General features: G+C 42.9%; 1 protein-coding gene across 1 annotated transcript in view; it reads left to right on the top strand.

Annotated features, from left to right (window-relative positions):
• Fig4 (FIG4 phosphoinositide 5-phosphatase) overlaps window positions 1-20604 on the top strand; it is a gene marked incomplete at its 5' end in the record, with an annotated part of 82140 nt that overhangs the window by 23678 nt on the left and 37858 nt on the right. Inside the window, 11 exon segments of the mRNA XM_005377617.2 lie at window positions 638-688; window positions 1774-1922; window positions 5179-5307; window positions 7781-7881; window positions 9438-9600; window positions 10154-10251; window positions 14459-14592; window positions 15712-15828; window positions 17586-17631; window positions 18354-18502; window positions 20192-20358. Coding sequence (XP_005377674.1) covers window positions 638-688; window positions 1774-1922; window positions 5179-5307; window positions 7781-7881; window positions 9438-9600; window positions 10154-10251; window positions 14459-14592; window positions 15712-15828; window positions 17586-17631; window positions 18354-18502; window positions 20192-20358 — 1304 coding nt within the window.

The raw sequence follows: 20604 nt of genomic DNA, 5'->3' as shown, positions 1-20604 counted from the left end.
ACAAGGAGAACTCTGAGGTGGATGAATGGCAATATGTCTTTTACTTTCATCATTTTTTAATTTAAACCTTCACCGTATTTTTTGGTTTTTTTTTATTCTTTTTTTTTTTTTTTTTTTTTCAGTTTAAAATACTTCCCAGCTTAAAATTATGGTGACCCTTCAAGATTTTATTTTTGTTACTCTCCTCTCTCCACCCTCAAAGGCAGAGCACACTGTAAAAGTGAGAACCACATATAGTTCCATCTTGCCCTCACATACAAAGTGAGTTCAAGGCCAGCCTGAATGGTATAGGGAAGCCCTGTCTCAAAAAGACAACAAAACAGAAGAACCCAAGGTGCACAGGCCCCTTAAAGGAAGCTTGTTGTGGGTTGGTTTGCTCCATGACTTTCCTCTCTCCAGCGTCCTCAGTGATGAGGAACCCTTGAGCTACGAAGTGAGGGTCTCTGAGGGGTGATCGACAGACAGATCTGTATCAGGCCAAATTACTCAAGGGCTGGCTTGAATTTCTCAATTTAATGAGTATATTTGTGTGTACTTGTATATATAGTTAGGTATTTACGTACATGTATGTTAAGCTATGGAAATCAGTATTATTTATGTGAGTGTAATATGCTGTGTGTTGTTGTTGTTTTTTAAGGTATCTGCGAATCTTTCAAAATGTAGACCTGTCTAGCAATTTTTACTTTAGGTAAGTTTGAGCTGTTTTGTTCCTATTAGTCACGTAAACTTCTTCATTATTTTCCAGGGGCTAAAAACACAAGGAGAGCACACTGTAGTGCTACTTGTATTTTAATAGAAATAATTCTGTTTTTAAACAACACAGGAATTTTCCTGTTAGCACCCAGCCAGAGTAAAGCAGTTCTTTTAAATAGGAAGAATTGATTGTTAGAAGTCAGAAACCAACTTCTTAACACAGCTTTTACCCATTTGAGATTAATACTGCTAAAATGAATGGGTCTATCAAGTGAGTGTGGTAAAGTTGAATTTCACAGATGACACTAAAATCCATTTGAATCAAGTTATATGAATAAATTAAAGAAATACTCATCAATATGTGTGACTCTCCAGACAGAAATGTAACCATCTTCAGATATTACTAAAATACGAACCTATATAAACCTAAAGTATTGAAGATACCTTCTGAAAGTCTGTACTAAAAATATATAGCTAGTGATACTATAAAAATTATGAATTATGTGAAATAAAAATTGTAACAAGTTTCTTTTGGCCTAAAGGTTAAATTTTATTTACACAGAAAGTGATAATTTTTATGTTTTTTATTCTCCTAAAACATGTTTTGCTGTAATAGTTTGTTTTTTGCTTATCCTTGTTTATTATGAAGTTGGCTATGATACCACCATTAATAATTAGTGGAATTATTCTTACACATGTATAAATTGGGCACAGAGCCATGTACTATTACAGTGGATGTTGTATCTATAGAACCTTGTGTGTTTGACCCTTTTGCACAAGACCGTGCACTTTGATTGATTTCAGTGTGAAGCAAAAATGCACATTGTACAAGTCAGCAGATATATAGTATTCACATTGTATTGTATGTTTTTTGTCATGCAAATTCCTAATTCATGCAGTTAGTTTTTATTTTCAGTCATGTTCATGTTTTGCTGTGTTTTATAGCACTTATTTGAACGACATTGTTTCCAAGGGAAGTTACAGGTGCTAATTTAGCTCACAGATTTATTTCCATATGGGAGCTAAAACCATAAAATTTGCTTTGCCTTTATGATTCTGAAATATGAATTCTCTTCTCAGCTACAGTTATGATTTGTCCCACTCACTTCAGTATAATCTTACTGTCTTGCGAATGCCCCTGGAGATGTTAAAATCGGAAACGACCCAGACTCGCCAGGAGAGCTTTGACATCTTTGAAGATGAAGGATTAATCACACAGGGTAAAAGTGGTAAGTGGTTTCAGCAGACTTAACTTGTGGTAATGCAGCATCTGCAAATGGCATCTAATTAAATTCACTCCCATTTCTCCTTTCCTGGGGCTGTTCATCCTTACACGGCGCTGTTTCGCATACATGGACTTGGCTGTGTGGTTTCATTTGTAGGCCAGCTAGAGAGTTGCTGACCTGGGATGGGTGCAGCGTTTTGATACATGGCCTCACTGTGTAGTTCAAGTTGGCCTTGAACTCTCTGTGTATGTAGCCCAGGCTGGTTTCAGACTCATGGAGAACCTCCTGCCTCAGTCTCCTGGGTGCACTCTGCCCCTGGCTCTTGCTGGCATCTTTTAGCTATTAATTGTGAACTTTTTATGGATATATTCAGGTCTAGGCTTTTGATGAAATTTAAGTGCAGAACTTTTTTGAATATTGGAGGATATACACCATCTTATTTTCCTTTCTACGTAACAGTCATTGATGGAGTTTTGGGAAAAAGTTATCAGGGGTTGCCTGTTATGTGTTAGACATTCACATATAATATTTCTAAGCCTCCTAAAAACTGCTCAGTAAGTATCATGCCAGTTTTATAGAAATAAAGACTAAGTAAAAAACTGAGGCCCAGAGATGAAGATCATGGCCAATGTTCAGAAAAATCGGTAAAGCAGGCCAGAGGCTGTGACTAGTTTATTCCCAATTGAACCCATCGGTCCCTCATTAAATCTGCTTCTTTTTGGGACCATTGGATGGCTGTAGGACCACTGCCTGGCTGGTCTAGGTGACCCTGGAAATGCTGGCCTAACCCAGACACCTTTATCCCTCTTTATCCATACCCTTACTGCAAGGTTCTTGGGTTTGTCTAGGACTGTAAAGCTGGAGGCGGTGCTGATGTGAATGTTGTGCAGGAGTAGTTTCAGAGTTAGGTACTTAGCAGAATGGGACCAGCTGTGGACACATACTGAGGCAACAGTGCCTCTGCACCCCTTTGCTCCATGCAATGTAAATGATGGTGAGAAAGATCTGGCTGTAGCGGCAGAATTCAACCTAGAATGGACGTAGAAGGCCTGTCTTCATAGGAGACTCGGAAAAGAAACTGTGATCTACTAGTGTTTTCCCAAAGGTTCTGGCCCACTCATAGAACTCAGTATGATCTTGGCATTGCCCTTGACTGATTAATAGTTTACTGATTATCACTTGAGCAAGGGCCAAGCCCAGGACTCCCTCATCACCCTCAGATCACCTAGACACCTGCATTATAAACCACATCACTAGAGATAGACAGAGGGCAAGACAGCTAACGTGTCTGACTATTTGCTTGTGATGATTTGCTGAGTGACACTTTCAGCGATACAGTATTACATTCATACGCCTCCCTACCGGGCGGCTCTGAACCACTTGGGGTACATGTATGACTGTCCCATTGGGCGGCACGGGATAGTCAGGCATGTACCACCAGTGGTTCCAGCTAGCAGGAATTGGTTAGAAACAGCCTACATTTATTACCATACAAAAGGCAGAACTCCATACTGGGTCACAGGAGCTGTCGGGTGTCGGCAGAGTGCGCTCTTCTCCAGGGGCTCTAGACGATCCCTTTTCTTGCCCTTTCTGTCTGTCGGGGGCTGCCCTCATTCCCTGGCCTGTGACTCCCTCCAGTCCAGCTTCATAGCCAGCAGGCTCCAGCAGAGTTGCTTTTCCACAGTACCTCACTCTAACATTGATGCTCCTATTTTCTTGTTTCACTTATATAAACCCTGTGATGTAGAGGGCCCATGTGAGTAGTACAGAATAATCACCATGGCTCAAGCTCATCTGATTAGCAGCCTAATCCAACTGCATTTGTATTCCTGTTTGCCATGCAGTATAACATTCTCACAGGGTTAGGGTTAGGGTTAGCTGATTAGGGTCCTGGCATCTTTGCTATGGTTGGGGATCATTCTGTACTGCAATTCAGCACAGCTCTGGATGTTTTTTGGGAAAAACAGCGAGAGGATGAAGAAATACATCTAAGAGAGGAAAGCTGAGGTCAGGTGGGGCCCCCTCCCCAGATGGGAGGAGAGGAGCGGCCTAAGACGCAGCACAGTGTACTTACGCACTCAGGAGGCTGATGCCAGTTTCAGCCTCTCTGCCTACCAACGGGTTTGCAAGGCTGGAACAGCTTATTTACATGGCTCGGGTGCTCTCCCTGTTCTCCGGCTGGCTTTGTCTTAGCCCTGCAGGAGTGATTGATTTCCAGCTTCAGCTGCTCCCTACAATTCTGCCATACAGGGGAAACAGGAAATAAAGAAAGTTGGGGAGTAGGTTAAGAAAAAAAGAAAAGAATAGGTATTGTTAGTATATATATATGTTTGGGTATATATCTATATCTATATCTATATATATCTGCTGTGTATCAGGCAATGTATTAGGACTTTGCATAAACTCTGTAATTTGAGCATCTTAGGGTAACAGTGTCATCATTTTATACTTTAGAAAATGGAGATATTAAGTAACTTGCCCAAGATGGCAGAGCCAGCATCTGTGTCATTCCTTTTCTTGTGTGGTGCATTGAAAGGTAGGGAAAGTTTAGTTTCTGTAAATCAAAATGCGGGTATTTATCATATAAATCCTCTTAACAGATCATGTTTTGGGGAAAAATGATATTGATTGACTGCTGTCCACACCTGTTATAATCTTTTAAACTTAGGCATGGATTTATTTTCTATTTCTATGCATATAAGTGTTGTGAAACATTGCTGTTTAGTAAAGATGTTTGGGTATGCTGAAACCACGTTTGGTGAAGTTAACTTGTTTGTATAAAAAAGGCCTGACGTAGTAAGAAGTACTACTTAGGGAAGTGTGAGTACTGCACCAGGCTAGATCGAAGCATGTGGTGTGCATGACTAATTCATATCACTCTCACAACAAGCACGTGGCGTAGGGGCAGAGGAGAAAATGGAAGCTCCAGGAAGGTAGCGCTTGAAATCCAGCTGGTCACACTGTCAGAAGGAGGCCGAGCCTGCTGAGACGCTCGCAGTCCACGCCCGGTGTTCGGCTGCTGCTGTCTGCCTTCTCTCCGCTTCACTCGCGTATTCTTACGTCTCCTTAGTTTCTCTCTCATTTGCTTGTAAAGAAAAAGTCACAAATCAGAAAACGTCTTTCTTCTTTGGCTGCGTGTGGAACAATGCTCTGGAGGCAGAAAGGAGTGGTACCCACTGAAGGTGGCAATGCTGCCAATCAGGCATCTTATTTTACAGTTAGAAACAATTTTCTTGTCTCTGATACTTTTATTTTTCAGGTGTTTTTGGGGTCTGCAGTGAACCGTATATGAAGTATGTGTGGAATGGCCAACTTCTGGATACAGTTAAAAACACTGTGCATCGTGACTGGTTGTTGTACATTATTCATGGGTTCTGTGGACAGTCGAGTATCCTTTTTGTAAAAGCCCAAGGTACTTACTATCCAACTGGACGCTGTACCAGTTTGTAGAAAAATACATATAGAGTTATCACTCTGTACACCCCAGCGGGAAAACTTAGCCATGATGCCATGTAGTGCAAGTACAAAGAAGAAGCAGACTGAGCGGAGCCGTTATGCATACAGAAAAATCAGCAAATAACAGGGAAGGAAATGCTTGTGTGTGGTGAGGGACACAGGTCGTCACGACCACGCCTGTCTAGGGGCAGGAGCAGAGTCCTTGGTGAGGGCAGAGGATGAGACGGGCCCATGAAAACACCTTAAGCTGAGACCTACATGGGAGTCAGGCCGCACCAGTGCGAGTGGGGTTGGAGTGAGGAGGGAGAGACCGAGCCTGTGGTTAGGGGAAGCACCGTGCAGGTGGAAGTGGAAAAACTCACTGCTCATGTATAAGCCCCAGGAAGGTAGGGGTCGTGGGAAGGAGATTGCTGGTCACCGGCATGCCATGGTAGTTAGGCCAAGGACTTTGGGTTTTGTGCTGGAACTTTTGAAAGGTTTTGTTTAGGAGGGTGAGGTGTACAAAGGAGTGTTTAGAAAGCTGGAGTTGACAGTCATTTTCAAGATTTAAGTAAAAATGAGACTAGAACAAGAGACAACAAGTTAGAAAAAGCCTGTTCAGGCATAATGCAGCAAGGGCCTAGATTGGAAGGGGCTCAGTCACTCTCCTTTTTGCCAAGACACAATACTGACAACCGCAAGTTAAAGGAGGAGAGGTTTACTTTGGTTCACAGTTCGTAGAGGTTTCAGTCCGTAGTCCACTGACTCCAAGACAAGCAGCATGGCAGAGAGATGGCAGAGGAAAAGGTGCTCATGTCCTGGTAGCCAGGAAGCAGCTGATGAAAGCACACACCAGGAGGAGAGAGAGCCTTGCGGGTCACACCGCTGCAGATCAGCTCTGATGCGCCATGACCCAGTCACCTCCCAGAAGCCGCAACTTGGAGTGCATGAGACTCTGGGGGGACATCTGCATGTAAACCATGACAGCATAACAGATTAGCAGGAGGTTGGACCTAGAGTTCCATTTGTTTTTTTTTTTTCCGGTACCAGGAACCGAACTCACGACCTTGCGCTTGCCAGGCAGGCGCCTTTGCCACTGAGCTAAATCCCCAGCCCCTAGAGTTCCATTTGATGAAAACTTTTTCTTCTATCGTTTTCATCTTTCATTTAATTTCTAGCTAGTGTTGAAGCCTTTCAAGAAAGTCCAAACGCTATCTAGATACGGGTTTAGGTTTTTGTCGCTTTTTGAGATTGTGAAGGGAACTTATCCACCGGGCGTCTCATTTGGCATTCTTCCTTATGTCTTCGGTGTGAGACAGTAGGAGGAACCTTTAAAGGAGTGATTGCTTTGAGACCACGAAGTGGGTCAATATGGTTGCGATGTGCCTTACACGAGAGCACGTTCAGGAGGAGTGGAACCTACGTGTGCAGCTGGAGAGGTGGCCTAGCAGAGGGGGAGGAGAGGCCAGATGCACAGACGGGACTTTGAAATGATGAGTGAGGCTGAGGGGAAGTCAGGTCCAGGCAAGCGTAAGGTTTAGTGTCACTGTGACGGGGCTGGTCTGCCCTGTCCACACGTGGATAGTCCTTGGAACAGCATACGTGTGCAGCACTGCGCAGCTGGTCAGGTGGAGCTAAGTCAGATTACCTCTGGGTTGCAGCTGGGTAAGGCCGGCTAAGTCTGAAGCTGTGGTTTAAAAATTTTCCACTACAGCTTATGTTGATGTTCAGATTTTGAAGTGTTTTTGGATTTGAAATTTTTGGATTGTGGTTCAACCTTTAGCTACGTTTTAATTTATTTTTTTTACAGTAAGACTGCGTGCAGCAGGTAAATAGGGTGACATAACTAATAAATTGTGTGTTAAGTAAGCAGTTCACAGTAGTTCATTCTGTGTTCCAGTTGGGGGCCTCTTTTCGAGTATTGTATCTGTTCATTCAGTACGCTAGATTGCTTCATAATTTATTTATTTAATTCATTTTTTGAGTTTTTTTCCTGGTACCGGGAATCAAACTCACGACGTTACGCTTTCCAGGCAGGCGCTATGCCACTGAGCTAAATCCCCAGCCCCCGATTGCTTCATAATTTAAACATCTTGCTAAATGACACACGCTTTCTCAGAGAGCTATGACTCTGAAGACTAAGGAAGGAGTAACTGTACTTGTTTACTTCCTTTACCTGGCTGCAAGGAGCCCGTGTTCCCCTGCCAGTAACACTGCACTTGGGCCATAGGAACCACTGGAGTCTGTTTTTGCCGTCATACCTGCACACCCGTGAAGGACCGTTTCCCCAGCGCCGTCTGCCCTCAGGTGGTTTTGGTGACTTTATGCTGCTGGGCAAGATGTATTTAAGGGCATACTTGAGGCATAATGACTCTTGGTTTTGTGTGACAGTCACAGATGGTAAACAACTTAACTTGATTTCCAAGAGCTGTTGATCTATGGACGACCAGTGTATGTCACTCTCATAGCTAGAAGATCTAGCAGGTTTGCTGGAACCCGTTTTCTCAAGAGAGGCGCAAACTGTGAGGTAAGATGACAAACATCATGGCTGCTGACATTTTACTGTCACAACAGCTTTCGTGACAGATGAAGCAAAGTGGAACTTTAAAAAGTGGAATTTCTTAGTCTGGGATGTTATCCCAAGAATAATTAACTCTCCAGGGTAGGGGAAACGTGGGAGAAATATGACTAATACACAGACGTTCTAGAAGATCAGCTACCTTAGGAAGAATTACGCGATACAACTGTGAAATGTTTAGTGCTTTGGAGGATGAGACAGCTTGAAAGATAATGAATTGATGTAATGTGTAATGTAGAGATGAGAGCAGCAGAGCATCTCTGCACGGGAGTAAGTGGCAGGCAGCCCTCAGCTTTGAGACTTGGTTCGTGGTGAGAAGGCAGAGCAGAGCCAGGTCTGGGAAACGCTTTCCCCACTTGCCTTTTCCCCCAGACCTCTTCTGTTCACGCTCGGAAAAAAACAACAGAAATCCACCCTTCCTGCCGTCAGCCACAGCATCTGTGAGAAATGCTGTTTCTGCTTGTGCTAAACAGTTTGTGTCTTGAGCAGATGTGAGATTGAACAGACAGATTGAGTGAGGACTGGGTTTGACCCTGGCTTGAAATAGCAGCGTTGTACTTAGAATTGTTTCAGCACTGAGAGTTGTCCTGCTCCTTTAAGAAAAATCAGAATTCTGTAGCTATTTTATTTACTTTGGAATATTCAAAAGATACTCAGACGGTCTTTATTACATGCTTACATACAGGGATGAGTAAAGCTACTTCCAGGTCTTCTTCCCCTTTTCCCTTCTGCCAGTCAGGTACTGTTTGAATCTCACTCTTATCCTTTCTTTCCTCTTTAGTCTTCACAACTGAATTTTATATCATTCTGTTCTTCCTCATCTCCACATAGTCTCATGTAATTGTTTCTTCTCTCTCCTTCCGTACCATTTACACCACTTAAGCTGTTCTCTATTAGCTGTTTAATTTTGTTTTTCCTGGTCTATTCTCTACTACATTTAATTGCTTTCTGTTTGTTTTATTTTTTGAATGTTTAGATAACAAGTTTATTGCAGTAAAAGACTACCATTAATTCCCCTCGAAGTCCTCCCCTTTTTTTTAGCACCCTTATCCCTTCCTTCTTGCCACTTTCTGAAACTTAAAGTCCTCTTGCCTCAGTGGATTTAGTCGAGCTGTCGTGGCTACCTTGCCTTCCCGAATCAGCTCAAAAGGATTTGAGGCGGGGCCTTGCTGTGTGCTCCAGGCTGCTCTTGAATTCACTGTGTAGCCAAGACTGGCCTCGGACTTGGGGCTGTCCTCCTGCCTCCGCAAGTGCCGAGATTACAGGCGTGCGCCCCTGTGCCTGGCAAACTGCTTTTCTTTACATTTATGTTACATTTATTACGTTACATTTTAATGGTTCTGCTTTTCTACTGTGCACGTTAAATATTGACAGTGTTTACTTTTTTTAAAACGTGCAAAGAGCCGGCGTTATAATTTCGTTGTATTCTTGACTTTCCTCATTGAACAGTTCTAAGAGCATAAAATACCTTTCTTTTATCATTTCATCATTGTCTTTCTTTCCAGGGTGATGTTGCCAATGAAGTAGAGACTGAGCAGATCCTCTGCGATGCGTCTGTGCTGTCCTTTACCGCAGGAAGTTACTCTTCTTATGTGCAAGTTCGAGGCTCGGTCCCCCTGTACTGGTCCCAGGACATCTCCACCATGATGCCCAAACCCCCGATCACACGTGCGTCCGGCAGGCGGGCTTTTAACAGTAACTCCTGTGCTGATGTTTAGGGATCATGAACTATTATCGCAGAAGTCTAATAAATGCTTGGGTTCTAACGAGGCTTTATCCTGCAAGGTAGAGAGTTTGGAAGAATAACTTTGCCGGGTGTGGTGGTGCACCCCTATAATCCCAGCACTCAGGAGGCTGAGGCAGGAGGATCGATGCGAGTTCGAGACCAGCCTGGGCTACAAAGTGAGCTCAAGGCCAGCCTGAACTGCATAGTGAGACCCTGTCTCCAAAATGACCAAAAAAAAAAAAAAAAAAGAAGAATAACTTGTATTATTTTTATACAGTAAATTTATACTTTGTTTTGACAGTAAGTTGTATTTCTCTTCAAAAATGTAAGAAACATTCACATTTAATAAATACATGATGAGTGAGTGGTAGCCCCTTGAGAAGGATTTGGGAAGGTTAGCTAAATTTTACTCCTTGAAACATTAAAAATCCTACACTTCTTTTACTTTTGCCTTGTAATTTTCACTCAGGCGTTTCCCACCTTTCTCTTCCTCAGTGGACCAAGCAGATCCCTTCGCACACGTGGCTGCTCTGCACTTCGACCAGATGCTTCAGAGGTTTGGCTCCCCCATCATCATCTTGAATTTGGTGAAGGTACAGTGCTCCTCAGACCCCAGCCCGTTCCTCAGCGCAAGCGCCGCTCTGCCTCTCCTAGAGGAGAGACCTGAAATCATTGTGTGTGACAGCTTGCGGTGTCTGAGCATCTCAGCTACAGTGCTTTGGCTTCCGGTTCCACGTGACCTCTTCCTTGTGGATCTGGAGAAATCAGTAGTATGTTTTTGAGGGAAGGAAATGACTCAGGGTATCAAGCCCCAGAGACGTGTGTGGGTTAGCGGTGTAGGAAACTTCCGCTTTAGTTTCTAGGATGAATTGGAGAAGTTTCTCTTAAAGTAGCAAGAAAAGTCACCCACCTAGACGGGAGGTTTGAGGATAGTGGAGAAGGTGTAACATCTTAGGTAAAGTTGATTGGGAACCCCAAGGCCGTACCAAGAGCTGGTTTCAAATTGGTGACAGTGATTCCTTCAATGGAACCATTTTTCCATCTCTTGTGGCCTCCCCAACCCGTGCCCTCGGGCTTGTGCCTGGGTGTAAGCATGGAATCGTGCTGGTTTTGCCTGACAGGTATGATCTGAAAAGATGGGGTCAAAGGCGTTTTGGATATTGGCAAATATGAGAGAAGGGGCCATGAAAGCTGAGCTGGATGTAGAGGGGGTGTAAAGGAGAGGGCTGCGGAGAGAGTGGAGCCGTGGGCGGAGTTCAGGTTCTTGTGAGGCAGGGCACTTACAGCAAGAGCCACCCAAAAGTCAAAGAGATTCTGATGAGAAACGATGAAACGGATCAGTTCCCTGTGACCATGACGTGAGGGAGGGAGCAGGGACTTAACCAGTGTGACCCTCAGTTGTGATTGTCAGCTTCATCAGATTAAGAACTGCCTGGCCAATCTGTAAAGCCCTGGGAGTGTCTGGGTGAGCCATGGAGGTGTGGCTGTGGTACCATACGTGGTCCCTTGTTCACTTCTCTCTGACATTCTTCCTGCTCCTTATACCTGGCCTTCTGCCATGGTGGTTCTTCATTGGAGCCAGCCGGCCATGGACTGAAGCTTCTGAGTTGTGGGTGTTGGGTATTGCGCCCGGCGATAAGAAAGCTGACCAGTACAACCTGAGTGCAATAGAACCCAGAGCTACCGAAAGTCATGGGGCGGGGTCAAGGCTTGGCATGAGAAAGATGACATTCCCAGGAGCAGTGTGCAGTGTAACAGCTCATCGGCTCAGAGGAGCAGTGTGTGTAAGTGTGTGTGAGTGAGTGAGTGAGTGTGTGATTAAGAGGATGGAGGAGTATGGCCCACGAGTGACGGGTTAGGGGAGGAGTGAGACAGTAAGCCAGTCACTTCACCCGCTCATATAATTACATCCCATCAGGAGTTCTTTTTCATAAAATAAATCCTTCAGGCATTAAATACATCATTTCTAAGATACATTAATTCAAAGCTTCATGTTCACGTCTGTCCCTGTTAACTCAAAATAAGATAAGGTAATAGCGGGGTAGTCTGTAACCTTTGGTTCGTATTGAACAACAGCTAATTATGTACATAATTGAAGAATTAAAGTAGGAAAATTTTAATAATGAAAACTCCAGTGAACACTTTTCTAGTAAATGCATAGAAAGTAAGGTGCTATTAATATAGAAATAAAGTATTACTGAAGCAGCAAGTACAGAACATTACTAGAATATGATTTACAACTAAATTAGTGGATCTGGTTCTTGTCTTACAAAGTCCTTATAGTGTGGTTGAAAAGCTGTGGTTAAATGGAGGTTTAGGTCTGAAGTGCTTAAAATAGTTCACTGTTAATTTTACACATTCAAAAATAGTCACATACAAGTGACTGTAAACTACCCTGTTACCAAACCAGGCCTATTTTGCCCACCCCACAGTACGCCAGCCACTGAAACAAGTTTTGCGAGAGACGAGCTCACTTACGAGGTGCCCAGGTGCATAGAGACAGAGCGGCCTCCTGAACCTAGAGCTTGGGGTTCTGTACGCGCTAAAGAAGCCTGGTGGTCAAAGGCTGAGGAAGGGTGATTGGAGATAAGGAAAAGTGACGTAATCGGTGTCCTGTGCTTTGGGGAAGTCCTCATGAGGACCCTTGATCAGACGGGCAGCATTAGCGTGCTCTGGGTGGAGCTTGACACCAAAAGGGCTCTCATCAGACGCTTATGCGGGCGTCGGTGGTTTCAGCTGGCTTGAGATGGACAAGAGCAGCCTCCAAGTTCCTGAAAAACAGTCCAAGCAACTGTGATCATCTCCGCCTGTGCATCAGAAGAGTTGCCTGTCACAGAGCTAGAGGGAGTACATGGTGTAGCTGCACGACCTCTGATGTTAGTAATGAAGGTTAGTAACTCAAAAGCAGGCAAAGCTAGAGGGTTTATTCAAGTTTTCCCTCAGTACATTTATTTTTGAAAACTTTAAACCAGTCAGATTTTTAAATTATACTTGTTTATTGTTCCATTGTAAAAAAAAAAATCCTGACAAACTAGAGATTAACTAGAGAATGAGTTGGAGGTTAAGTTGTTGTTTGGTAGAATATGGGAAAAAGTTTTCTGTTGTTTTGTCATTAGTAATTTTGTTCCTAAGGTAAAAGGAGGTATTTATTTTGTTCCCTTGGAAGACCATATTGACTTGTGCTTAAGGGGTCAAAGCATGCATGTGTGTGTAGGGTGATACTGAGGCGTGTTAATTCTTCTTCCACCATAGTAGTTATGAAAGTGAACTACTTTCCTTGGTTTCTTTTCTCTCTTGCTCTGCTTTGTAAAGCTCTCCCTAGGTGTGGAAGGTTGAGGTGTGTTGGAAGGGATATGGCAGCAATCCCTGTGCCTTCAGCGTGGCCGTGGGTAGCAGTAGGCGGCCAGCCTGGGCTCATACCCAGCTGCACGTCAGAGGTGTTTAACCCGGGAGACCTGGGGGCCCTTTGACTTGTACAGATGAACTTTGCTCTTGGTTGTTAAAGGGTCCGTGGCTCTCCAAGGATGGACTAAACAATCCTTTAGCACTCGTCCCCGTGGAAAGTGCGTAAGACAGGTTTTTATGCAGAGCTGATTGAAGGTTGATTAAATAACCTTTTCTCTCCATCTCATAAAGTGGCGGATTTTATGTAAGTTTCAAAAAGTTTTTGTTTCTGTAGTTGACTTAAAGTGCTTTTGAGAAAAAATTCCAGATATGTAATTTGACTTTCTCGTACAAAGAATTAAGCAAAATATATTTTCATTCTAAACAGATTTAACAGTGCTCTGAATCCTTGTCTAATTTTCCTATTGGATTTATTCAGTTGTGTAGTATAGATGTCCTGTTTAGTTTCCACAGTGGTAATATAATTAAATTCATGGCAAGTGAAAAGTAATGTCCGCAAGTAAAACAGCCTGAGCTATTTAGATGCCAATGATAATACTGTAACACCTTTTCTGTGTACTGTTGCAGAAATGTTTTTCTCAAGAAAGATCTAATTAGGATAACAGTAAAACAGCTAATTTTTATTGAATATTTATCACATGCCGTATACTCTGATAAGAATTTACCATGCTTTGACTTACTTAACTTTCACAGCAGTGCATTGAGGGAGACACGTTTGTTGCCCCACCTTAGAGATGGCGGAATGGAGACCATGGGCGCTGGCAGCCTGGCCCACGGGTGACACTTAGCAGGCCCGCATTTCTTACAGAGCCATGGTTAAGCACCGCACCTTGGGCGGGAGGCGGTGTAACAGCCGGGGAGGGGCTGCAGGCAGGGAGTTAAATGATCAAGCTTAGGCCCAGGGACCCTGTCAGCCTCAGTACTTCTGCCACTGAACAGGAAGAAAGTGCCTGCTTCGCTGCCTCACAGGGTTTTCGTGAGTCACGTTCAGCAGGCTGTGGACATGCCTGCTTGCCAGCTACTTTGCACCTCGCTTCTCTCTCCCTGGCCCTGGTGGCTGTGGGAGTCCTGGCGTGGGGAGGGTCTCCTCTGCGGGAGTGGCTGTGGGAGCCGGGGCTGGGTCGGGCGAGCCGGGCTTTGGTCGGGCGAGCCGGGCTTCTGGGGACTGCGGGAGGTTGGCTGGGGGAAATCTGACATCCTTAGCTCTTAAAAGCACATTATCTGTTGACTCTAGTGAAAGATTTCTATTATTTTCATTTTAGTAGATCGGTTTCATTTCAGTATACATGAGGTTTGGGCTTTTTGGTCTCTAGCTCAGAAGTAAAAATTTTTAAACATTGTTATGCTGACACGCTTACATTTTTTTAACTTTTAAAATAATCTTGTTTCACAAAGGAGAGAGAGAAAAGGAAGCACGAGAGAATTCTGAGTGAAGAGCTCGTTGCTGCTGTGACCTACCTTAATCAGTTTCTGCCCCCCGAGCACACTATCGTCTACATTCCTTGGGATATGGCCAAGTACACCAAAAGGTGAGTGACACTCCGTGTCCGGTCTGAGTGTTCTTGTGGAAACCGCAGGAGCTGGTCTCCGTGGTAAAATGAAAGCTCCTCTTTCAGTTTCCTTCATGAGCCTGCCAGGGGCTCTTTTGAGTGCTTAAATGAAATGACCAGATTCTCTTCTTGCTCATTTTTATACTATTTGCGAAGCCTGTTAGAATATCCAGGCACTTGGGAACAGTGCTGCTGTGCCATTTTTAAAGGCTTTCGCCTCCTTTTTTCTGTTTCATTCCATCAGCCTGCCGCGCTAGTGCATGGACCCATAGTAACTCCTGCCTCTTCACACTAAGTCCAGGCTCCACAGTGTCGTGTTAAAGCCAGGTCAGCTGGTTGGGGCTAGAATGGAGTGATGTTTTATGTATTCCCAGGTCTTTTCTGTTTCAGAAAACCAAAGCTTTATGCTCCGCCCAAATGTAGCAGCTAAGGTCCTGTTCTTGAGCCTCGGTTTGTTGCTAATGCTGCTCGCCCACCTTGTCAGCATGTGATTCAAACTCATCTCTTCTAAGGAGCTGTCTAACTCTTTCACGCCTTTACTGTGCATCATATAAGCACAAGGTCTATTTTGAAATTTTTTAACGTTACAGTATTATTTTATGCTCCACTCAATGTACTTTTTTCTAAAGCATTTTGTGTAGACACACACACACACATTTTCCTAAATTTAAGTTGATTCTAGTTGTTCCAATTAATTTGTGCTCCAGTTTTTTCTTCCCCTGGCATTTATGCTGTGTGGTGCTCTAGACCCAGTCATGTTATAAAAGCATATTGACTTGATCGACAGCTCCTGAGCAGTGAAATGCTTTGGGAAAAGCTCTTGCAGGGGTGGCCTGTTCCAAAATTAGGGAGTGCCAATATTTGATAGTAAGTTACAAGTCCTTCCGGTCTCTGTTGCATCTAATGTTGTTAGTTATTGAGTACACGTTATGTTCCTGATGTTAATTATTACAATGTTCCTGTTAAGTACAAGCCAGGACATTTTTTAAAAAATATGTGAATATCATTGCTGTGGAGTATATTTGTTGTAAATGTGAAAGTAAATGTATATTAGAACTCGGGTTCTTCTCACTTGTGCATTCTTCCTTCTTTCTCCAGCAAGCTGTGCAATGTTCTCGATCGCCTCAGTGTGATTGCAGAAAGTGTGGTGAAGAAAACGGGTTTCTTTGTCAACCGCCCTGATTCTTACTGTAGCATTTTAAGGCCAGATGAAAAGTACGTATGGATTTAAAACTTTAAATAAATTGAGATTTCGTTCTTAGGGACAACAATATTCTCCCTGTGAACAGTCTGTACTAGGTGTTAGACGGACGAATTGAGTCCTTTAAGGAGGTGCGCAGCCCTTGGCCTGTGTAAAAATAAACGTTCCCTGTAAGCCTGAGATTCCTCTCGTGGTTATACGCACTGAGATGGAAGCTGTAGGGGCTGAGCTCTTGCTTTGTGGAATTAAACATTGCATAACATGTATCTGTAAGATAAAATTTTCTTCAGTGAATTCTGTTGTTCCATTATTAGTAGAATCAGGGAAATTTTTTCTGCTGGATTAAACACTAATATTTTTATGAAAACAGCATCCATCATTGTTTATAATTACTTGCTTACAAACCTTACTGGTTTGTGAGCTTCTTCAGATCTAGGATCCATGCCTTACTTACCTTTTAAGGGATCAAAATTTAAAAAGCCCAGCCTTTTATTTTCAATTAGCATAGTTAACTACAATGAGAAAACAACAAAAACCAAAACGCTATCAGCGTATATCTTTGGAGGAATTATTTTCTTATAGTTTGCATTGCTGTAGTTTGAAGGGTAGCCGGCTGTGGCAGGCCCCCGTGACTATCCCTAGGTTCCTAGGTTCGGTGTTTTTACAGCGCAGAGCACTCAGCTTCTTGTTGTACTCTGGATGTCACCTCTTATGTGGAAAAGATATGAAGGGAAATTAGCAAAGGGAGAAGACAGGAGGGACAGATTCTAGAGGAAACTAGGCGTGAGTTTCCAGTCTTCTTCCAGTGGAGACGCATGGAGCACAGTTCCCGCAAAGCACGTGGTGATGGCATCTGTGACGGTATCCGCAGGGCTGCCAGCCAGGGAAGCTGATGAGTAGGAGCTTGGTCTTCAAGGCAGCTTCTGCCGGGCATGTGCCAAAATTCCAGATGCCCTGAGGAAAGCAGATACTCGGTAAAAGCTGTGTTGTTTCTACAAACAGTTAAGACATTCTTAGCCACTTACCAGTTCTGGGAATGGCGGAACCATCCCCAGTCCAAGTCCCAGGTGCTGGCCACGAGCCAACCTTGTACACAGGCCTTTCTTAGGGAAGCTAATGCCTGCCTGGCACCGTCTTTTAAATAACTTAAGTAAAATGTTATAACACATTCCCATCCATTTATTACCACATGGGAGAAGTAGGTAGCTACTAAAGGGAACGGTGCAAAGACAAGCATAGCACGTAACAAAGTCTTCGTGAGGGAATGCTGGAGGGGGTAGACAATCCTGGTATCCAGTGGAGAAGGCGAAGGCATGAGAGGTTTTATTAGAAGAGTGCCCTGCGTTATGCGTGTCGCTGGAAACCTGACAAGAAATGGGCTTGAGTGGAAGCCAGGCGGACTTTGGTTGAACCTGAGTGACGAAGTGCCCGGGTTGTAGGCACTGGGACTGCTCGGATGCTGCGTTCCTGGGCTGTCTTGAGAAGATCGTGGTGAGCAGCCTGCCTCAGTTACTTGCCTGTTCACTCAGCTGGAAGAAGGAGTGTGTGTAGAATCAGTTGGCTGCCCGGGTGCCGTCAGATCTGTTATTTTGATTCAGTGATTCGTACCAAAAAGCTAGTACCAAAAAGAAATATGCATTGTGCCGTTAAACTTTAAAAAATCAGCAGACTGGGCTCAGTTGTAGAACACATGGTGTGCTCAAGCAACCTGAGTTCAGTCTCTAGCTCTGGGGGGGGAAAAATCTTTTAAAATATTTATTTTTAAACACAGGTGGAATGAACTAGGAGGATGTGTGATACCCACGGGTCGCCTGCAGGTACAGCTGAAAATATATTCATAATGAATAGAATTTGTATCCACAAAGTGTGTTTTCTGTAAGCAACCATGGAGAGATCTTATTTAATAAAGAATTAATTATTAATCACTTGAGAGTGATTTTTAAAAGCCTTTTGGTAGTATTTAAATCTTATGGAAAGATGTGTAGCTGAAATAATACGACTTACGAATTTTTCTGTGTATTAAGTTTCATTATTGGAAATAGAAACGTAAATAAGAATGTGAAAAAAATAAATCAAAGCAACTTTGGAAAATAAGCCAATGTATACTGTATCTGTTAATAATCCCTTAAGAATGATATGACTTTAACCACTGACTATTTAGTTTGTACAGTAAAGGAAATATATCAGAAAAGTCCGTATAGTACTTTACTAATTGGTAAATGTTTCCCATTTTACCTTGGTAAACTTTCAAAGAAGTAAAGTCATAAATATATATGTACATGTATATCTACATGTATATGTATGTACGTTAGTTTTATCGATGCTACTACGGCAATAAGTAAACAGCAAATATGGCCTTATATAATTTTTAAATGTTCTTTGTTATTTTGATCTTTCACTTTATTTGCTCAGAAATGATATTTGCCAGAAGGCTTTGTTCCTTTGCCAGAAGTTCCTTTAATAAAAGCATTATCGTGTCGTATGGAAATAATGTTGGTGACTGAACAGTGGTTGAAAATCTTGAGTTACTTCTCTTTAGACTGGCATTCTTCGAACCAACTGTGTGGACTGTTTAGATCGCACCAATACAGCGCAGTTTATGGTGGGAAAATGTGCTCTGGCTTATCAGCTGTATTCCCTGGGATTGATTGATAAACCTAATCTACAGTTTGATACAGATGCAGTTAGGTAAGCCTTATTTTTGGCCATTTGAATGCTAGGAATGACAGAAAGCAAACCTGATTAATTTTAAGAACTTTATGAACTTGACCGTACTTTATCTTCTCAAAGACTGTGTTGTCAGAAGATAGTATTCAAATGAATTCTGTAACAAATATTTCTGTTAAAGATTTGTATCCCATTACCATGGTTTTGCTTTTAGTTTTTTTGTTTGTTTGTTTTAATTATCAGTAACTGTTTTCTAGATAAATACGAAGTCCTTAGATAAACTGGTGAGTTAAAAAAAATCCAGATGCCAGTAAACAAAAACTGTGGCTCTGTGCATTTTGAGCTCAAGCTATGAGATGTAAAGATGTATAAAAGACTAATTCTTCAGGAATGATGGCTGTTTAGTCACTGCCCGTTGGCTCTGTGGCACTACTGCTTTTTGAAAATAAAATGACAGTTCTTAATGGTTTTCTGAGATTTGCATGAGGGATCAGCTGAGGAACTGAAACGGCCTACGTGACCAGATCTACAGATAGCGCCACCCTGAAAGTACTCATGGGCACTCCAAGAAACACTGATTTCACATACGTACATATTTCCATGAAAGGATGTATTTTACCTGCCTACTATGGCCAGATGGTTTGTGTCTCCCTCAAATTCATAGGCTGAATGTTTGAGCCCCGCCTGGGTAACTTGGCAACGTAGCAAGGCCGCGTCTCAAAATAAAAACAGTTGTTTAGAAAGGGCTGGAGATACAGGTCAGTGCCAGGGACGTGGGTTCGAGCCTCAGTACCCCACACACAAAGAAACTGAAATCCCCACCCACAGTGATGGCGTTAGGAGGAGAGTCCTTCGGGAGGTGACGGACCTGAGGGTGGGACCCTCATCCCTGGGATTTCTGCGTTTTTAAAGAGAGGCCACAGGGAGCCAGCTGGCCCTTCCGTTGTGTGAGGATATGACCAGAAGCCCCCCTCTGTGCACTGGAATGGGGCCCTCACCACACACTGAATCTGCTGATGCTTTTATTTTATACTTTCCAGCCTCCATTTTTTAAAGAAATGTTTGATGTTTAAAAGCCACCTAGTTTATCATGTTTTGTTATATAAGCCTGAATAGAGTAGTGCACCATCTGCAGCAGGAGCATGCCTTTTTCCCAAGGCAGTTCATAGGGAGCAGAATTCTGTCGTGTGAGATGAACTGACCTGGCAGTGTTAGGAGTCTTCTAATATGGTTGGAAACAGTTTAGTCTGGGTTTGATGGGTTATATTTTTGGTGCCCTTGCTTTCTTTCATGTTTTCTGAGATCTATTGGCATATTATTATGAAATATAATACATTTTTTCAAGTACAGTGCTGTATGTCTGGTCTCAGCTACCAAGGAATCTGAAGCAGGAAGATAGCAAGTTCAAGCCCAGCCTGGGCAACTTAGTGAAACCCTGCCTCAAAATAAAAAATAAAAAGGGCTGGGAATATAGTTCAGTAGAAGACTGAGTTCCATACCCCACAGCACCAAAACTACCCCCCAGATACATTTGGATGGATGGCTTGATAGGATTGATTGATTGATTATTTTTCACTCGAATTTATGTTCAAAGTATTGAAGAATCTACTTGAAAGATAAAGCTCAGGTTTGTTCTGAGTCTATGGCCAAGTGAATAACGTGTGAGTGAATTTTAGTAAAATTCTTTAATGTGAGTGTTCTTCTGCTTAGGTTGTTTGAGGAGCTCTATGAAGATCATGGCGATACCCTGTCCCTTCAGTACGGTGGTTCTCAACTTGTTCATCGGGTAAAGACCTATAGAAAGATAGCCCCGTGGACCCAGCACTCAAAGGACATCATGCAGACTCTGTCCAGATACTACAGCAATGCCTTTTCAGGTAATTCTGGAATAATAGACATTTCTGAATCTAACCCGCTGTGTACTTTTCTTCTTATTCATATACTTTTTAAAGCTATTGATTAAAGTGAAATATTTTAAAAATGTATATAAAACTGACACATAGAAAGCAGTCAATAAGTATTTGTTCAAAAGATGAATGAATAAAAAATTTATATTTTAAGTAAGGCATGTTAACAGCTATAATCCTAGCACTTGGGAGGCTGAGGCAGGAGGACTGCTGTGA

This window comes from Chinchilla lanigera, unplaced genomic scaffold (genome assembly GCF_000276665.1).
Source record: "Chinchilla lanigera isolate Chin_1 unplaced genomic scaffold, ChiLan1.0 scaffold00010, whole genome shotgun sequence".
In the NCBI taxonomy this organism is placed as follows: domain Eukaryota; kingdom Metazoa; phylum Chordata; class Mammalia; order Rodentia; family Chinchillidae; genus Chinchilla; species Chinchilla lanigera.
Note: the sequence above shows the minus strand (reverse complement) of the source record. Positions and strands in the feature narration are given on the sequence as shown.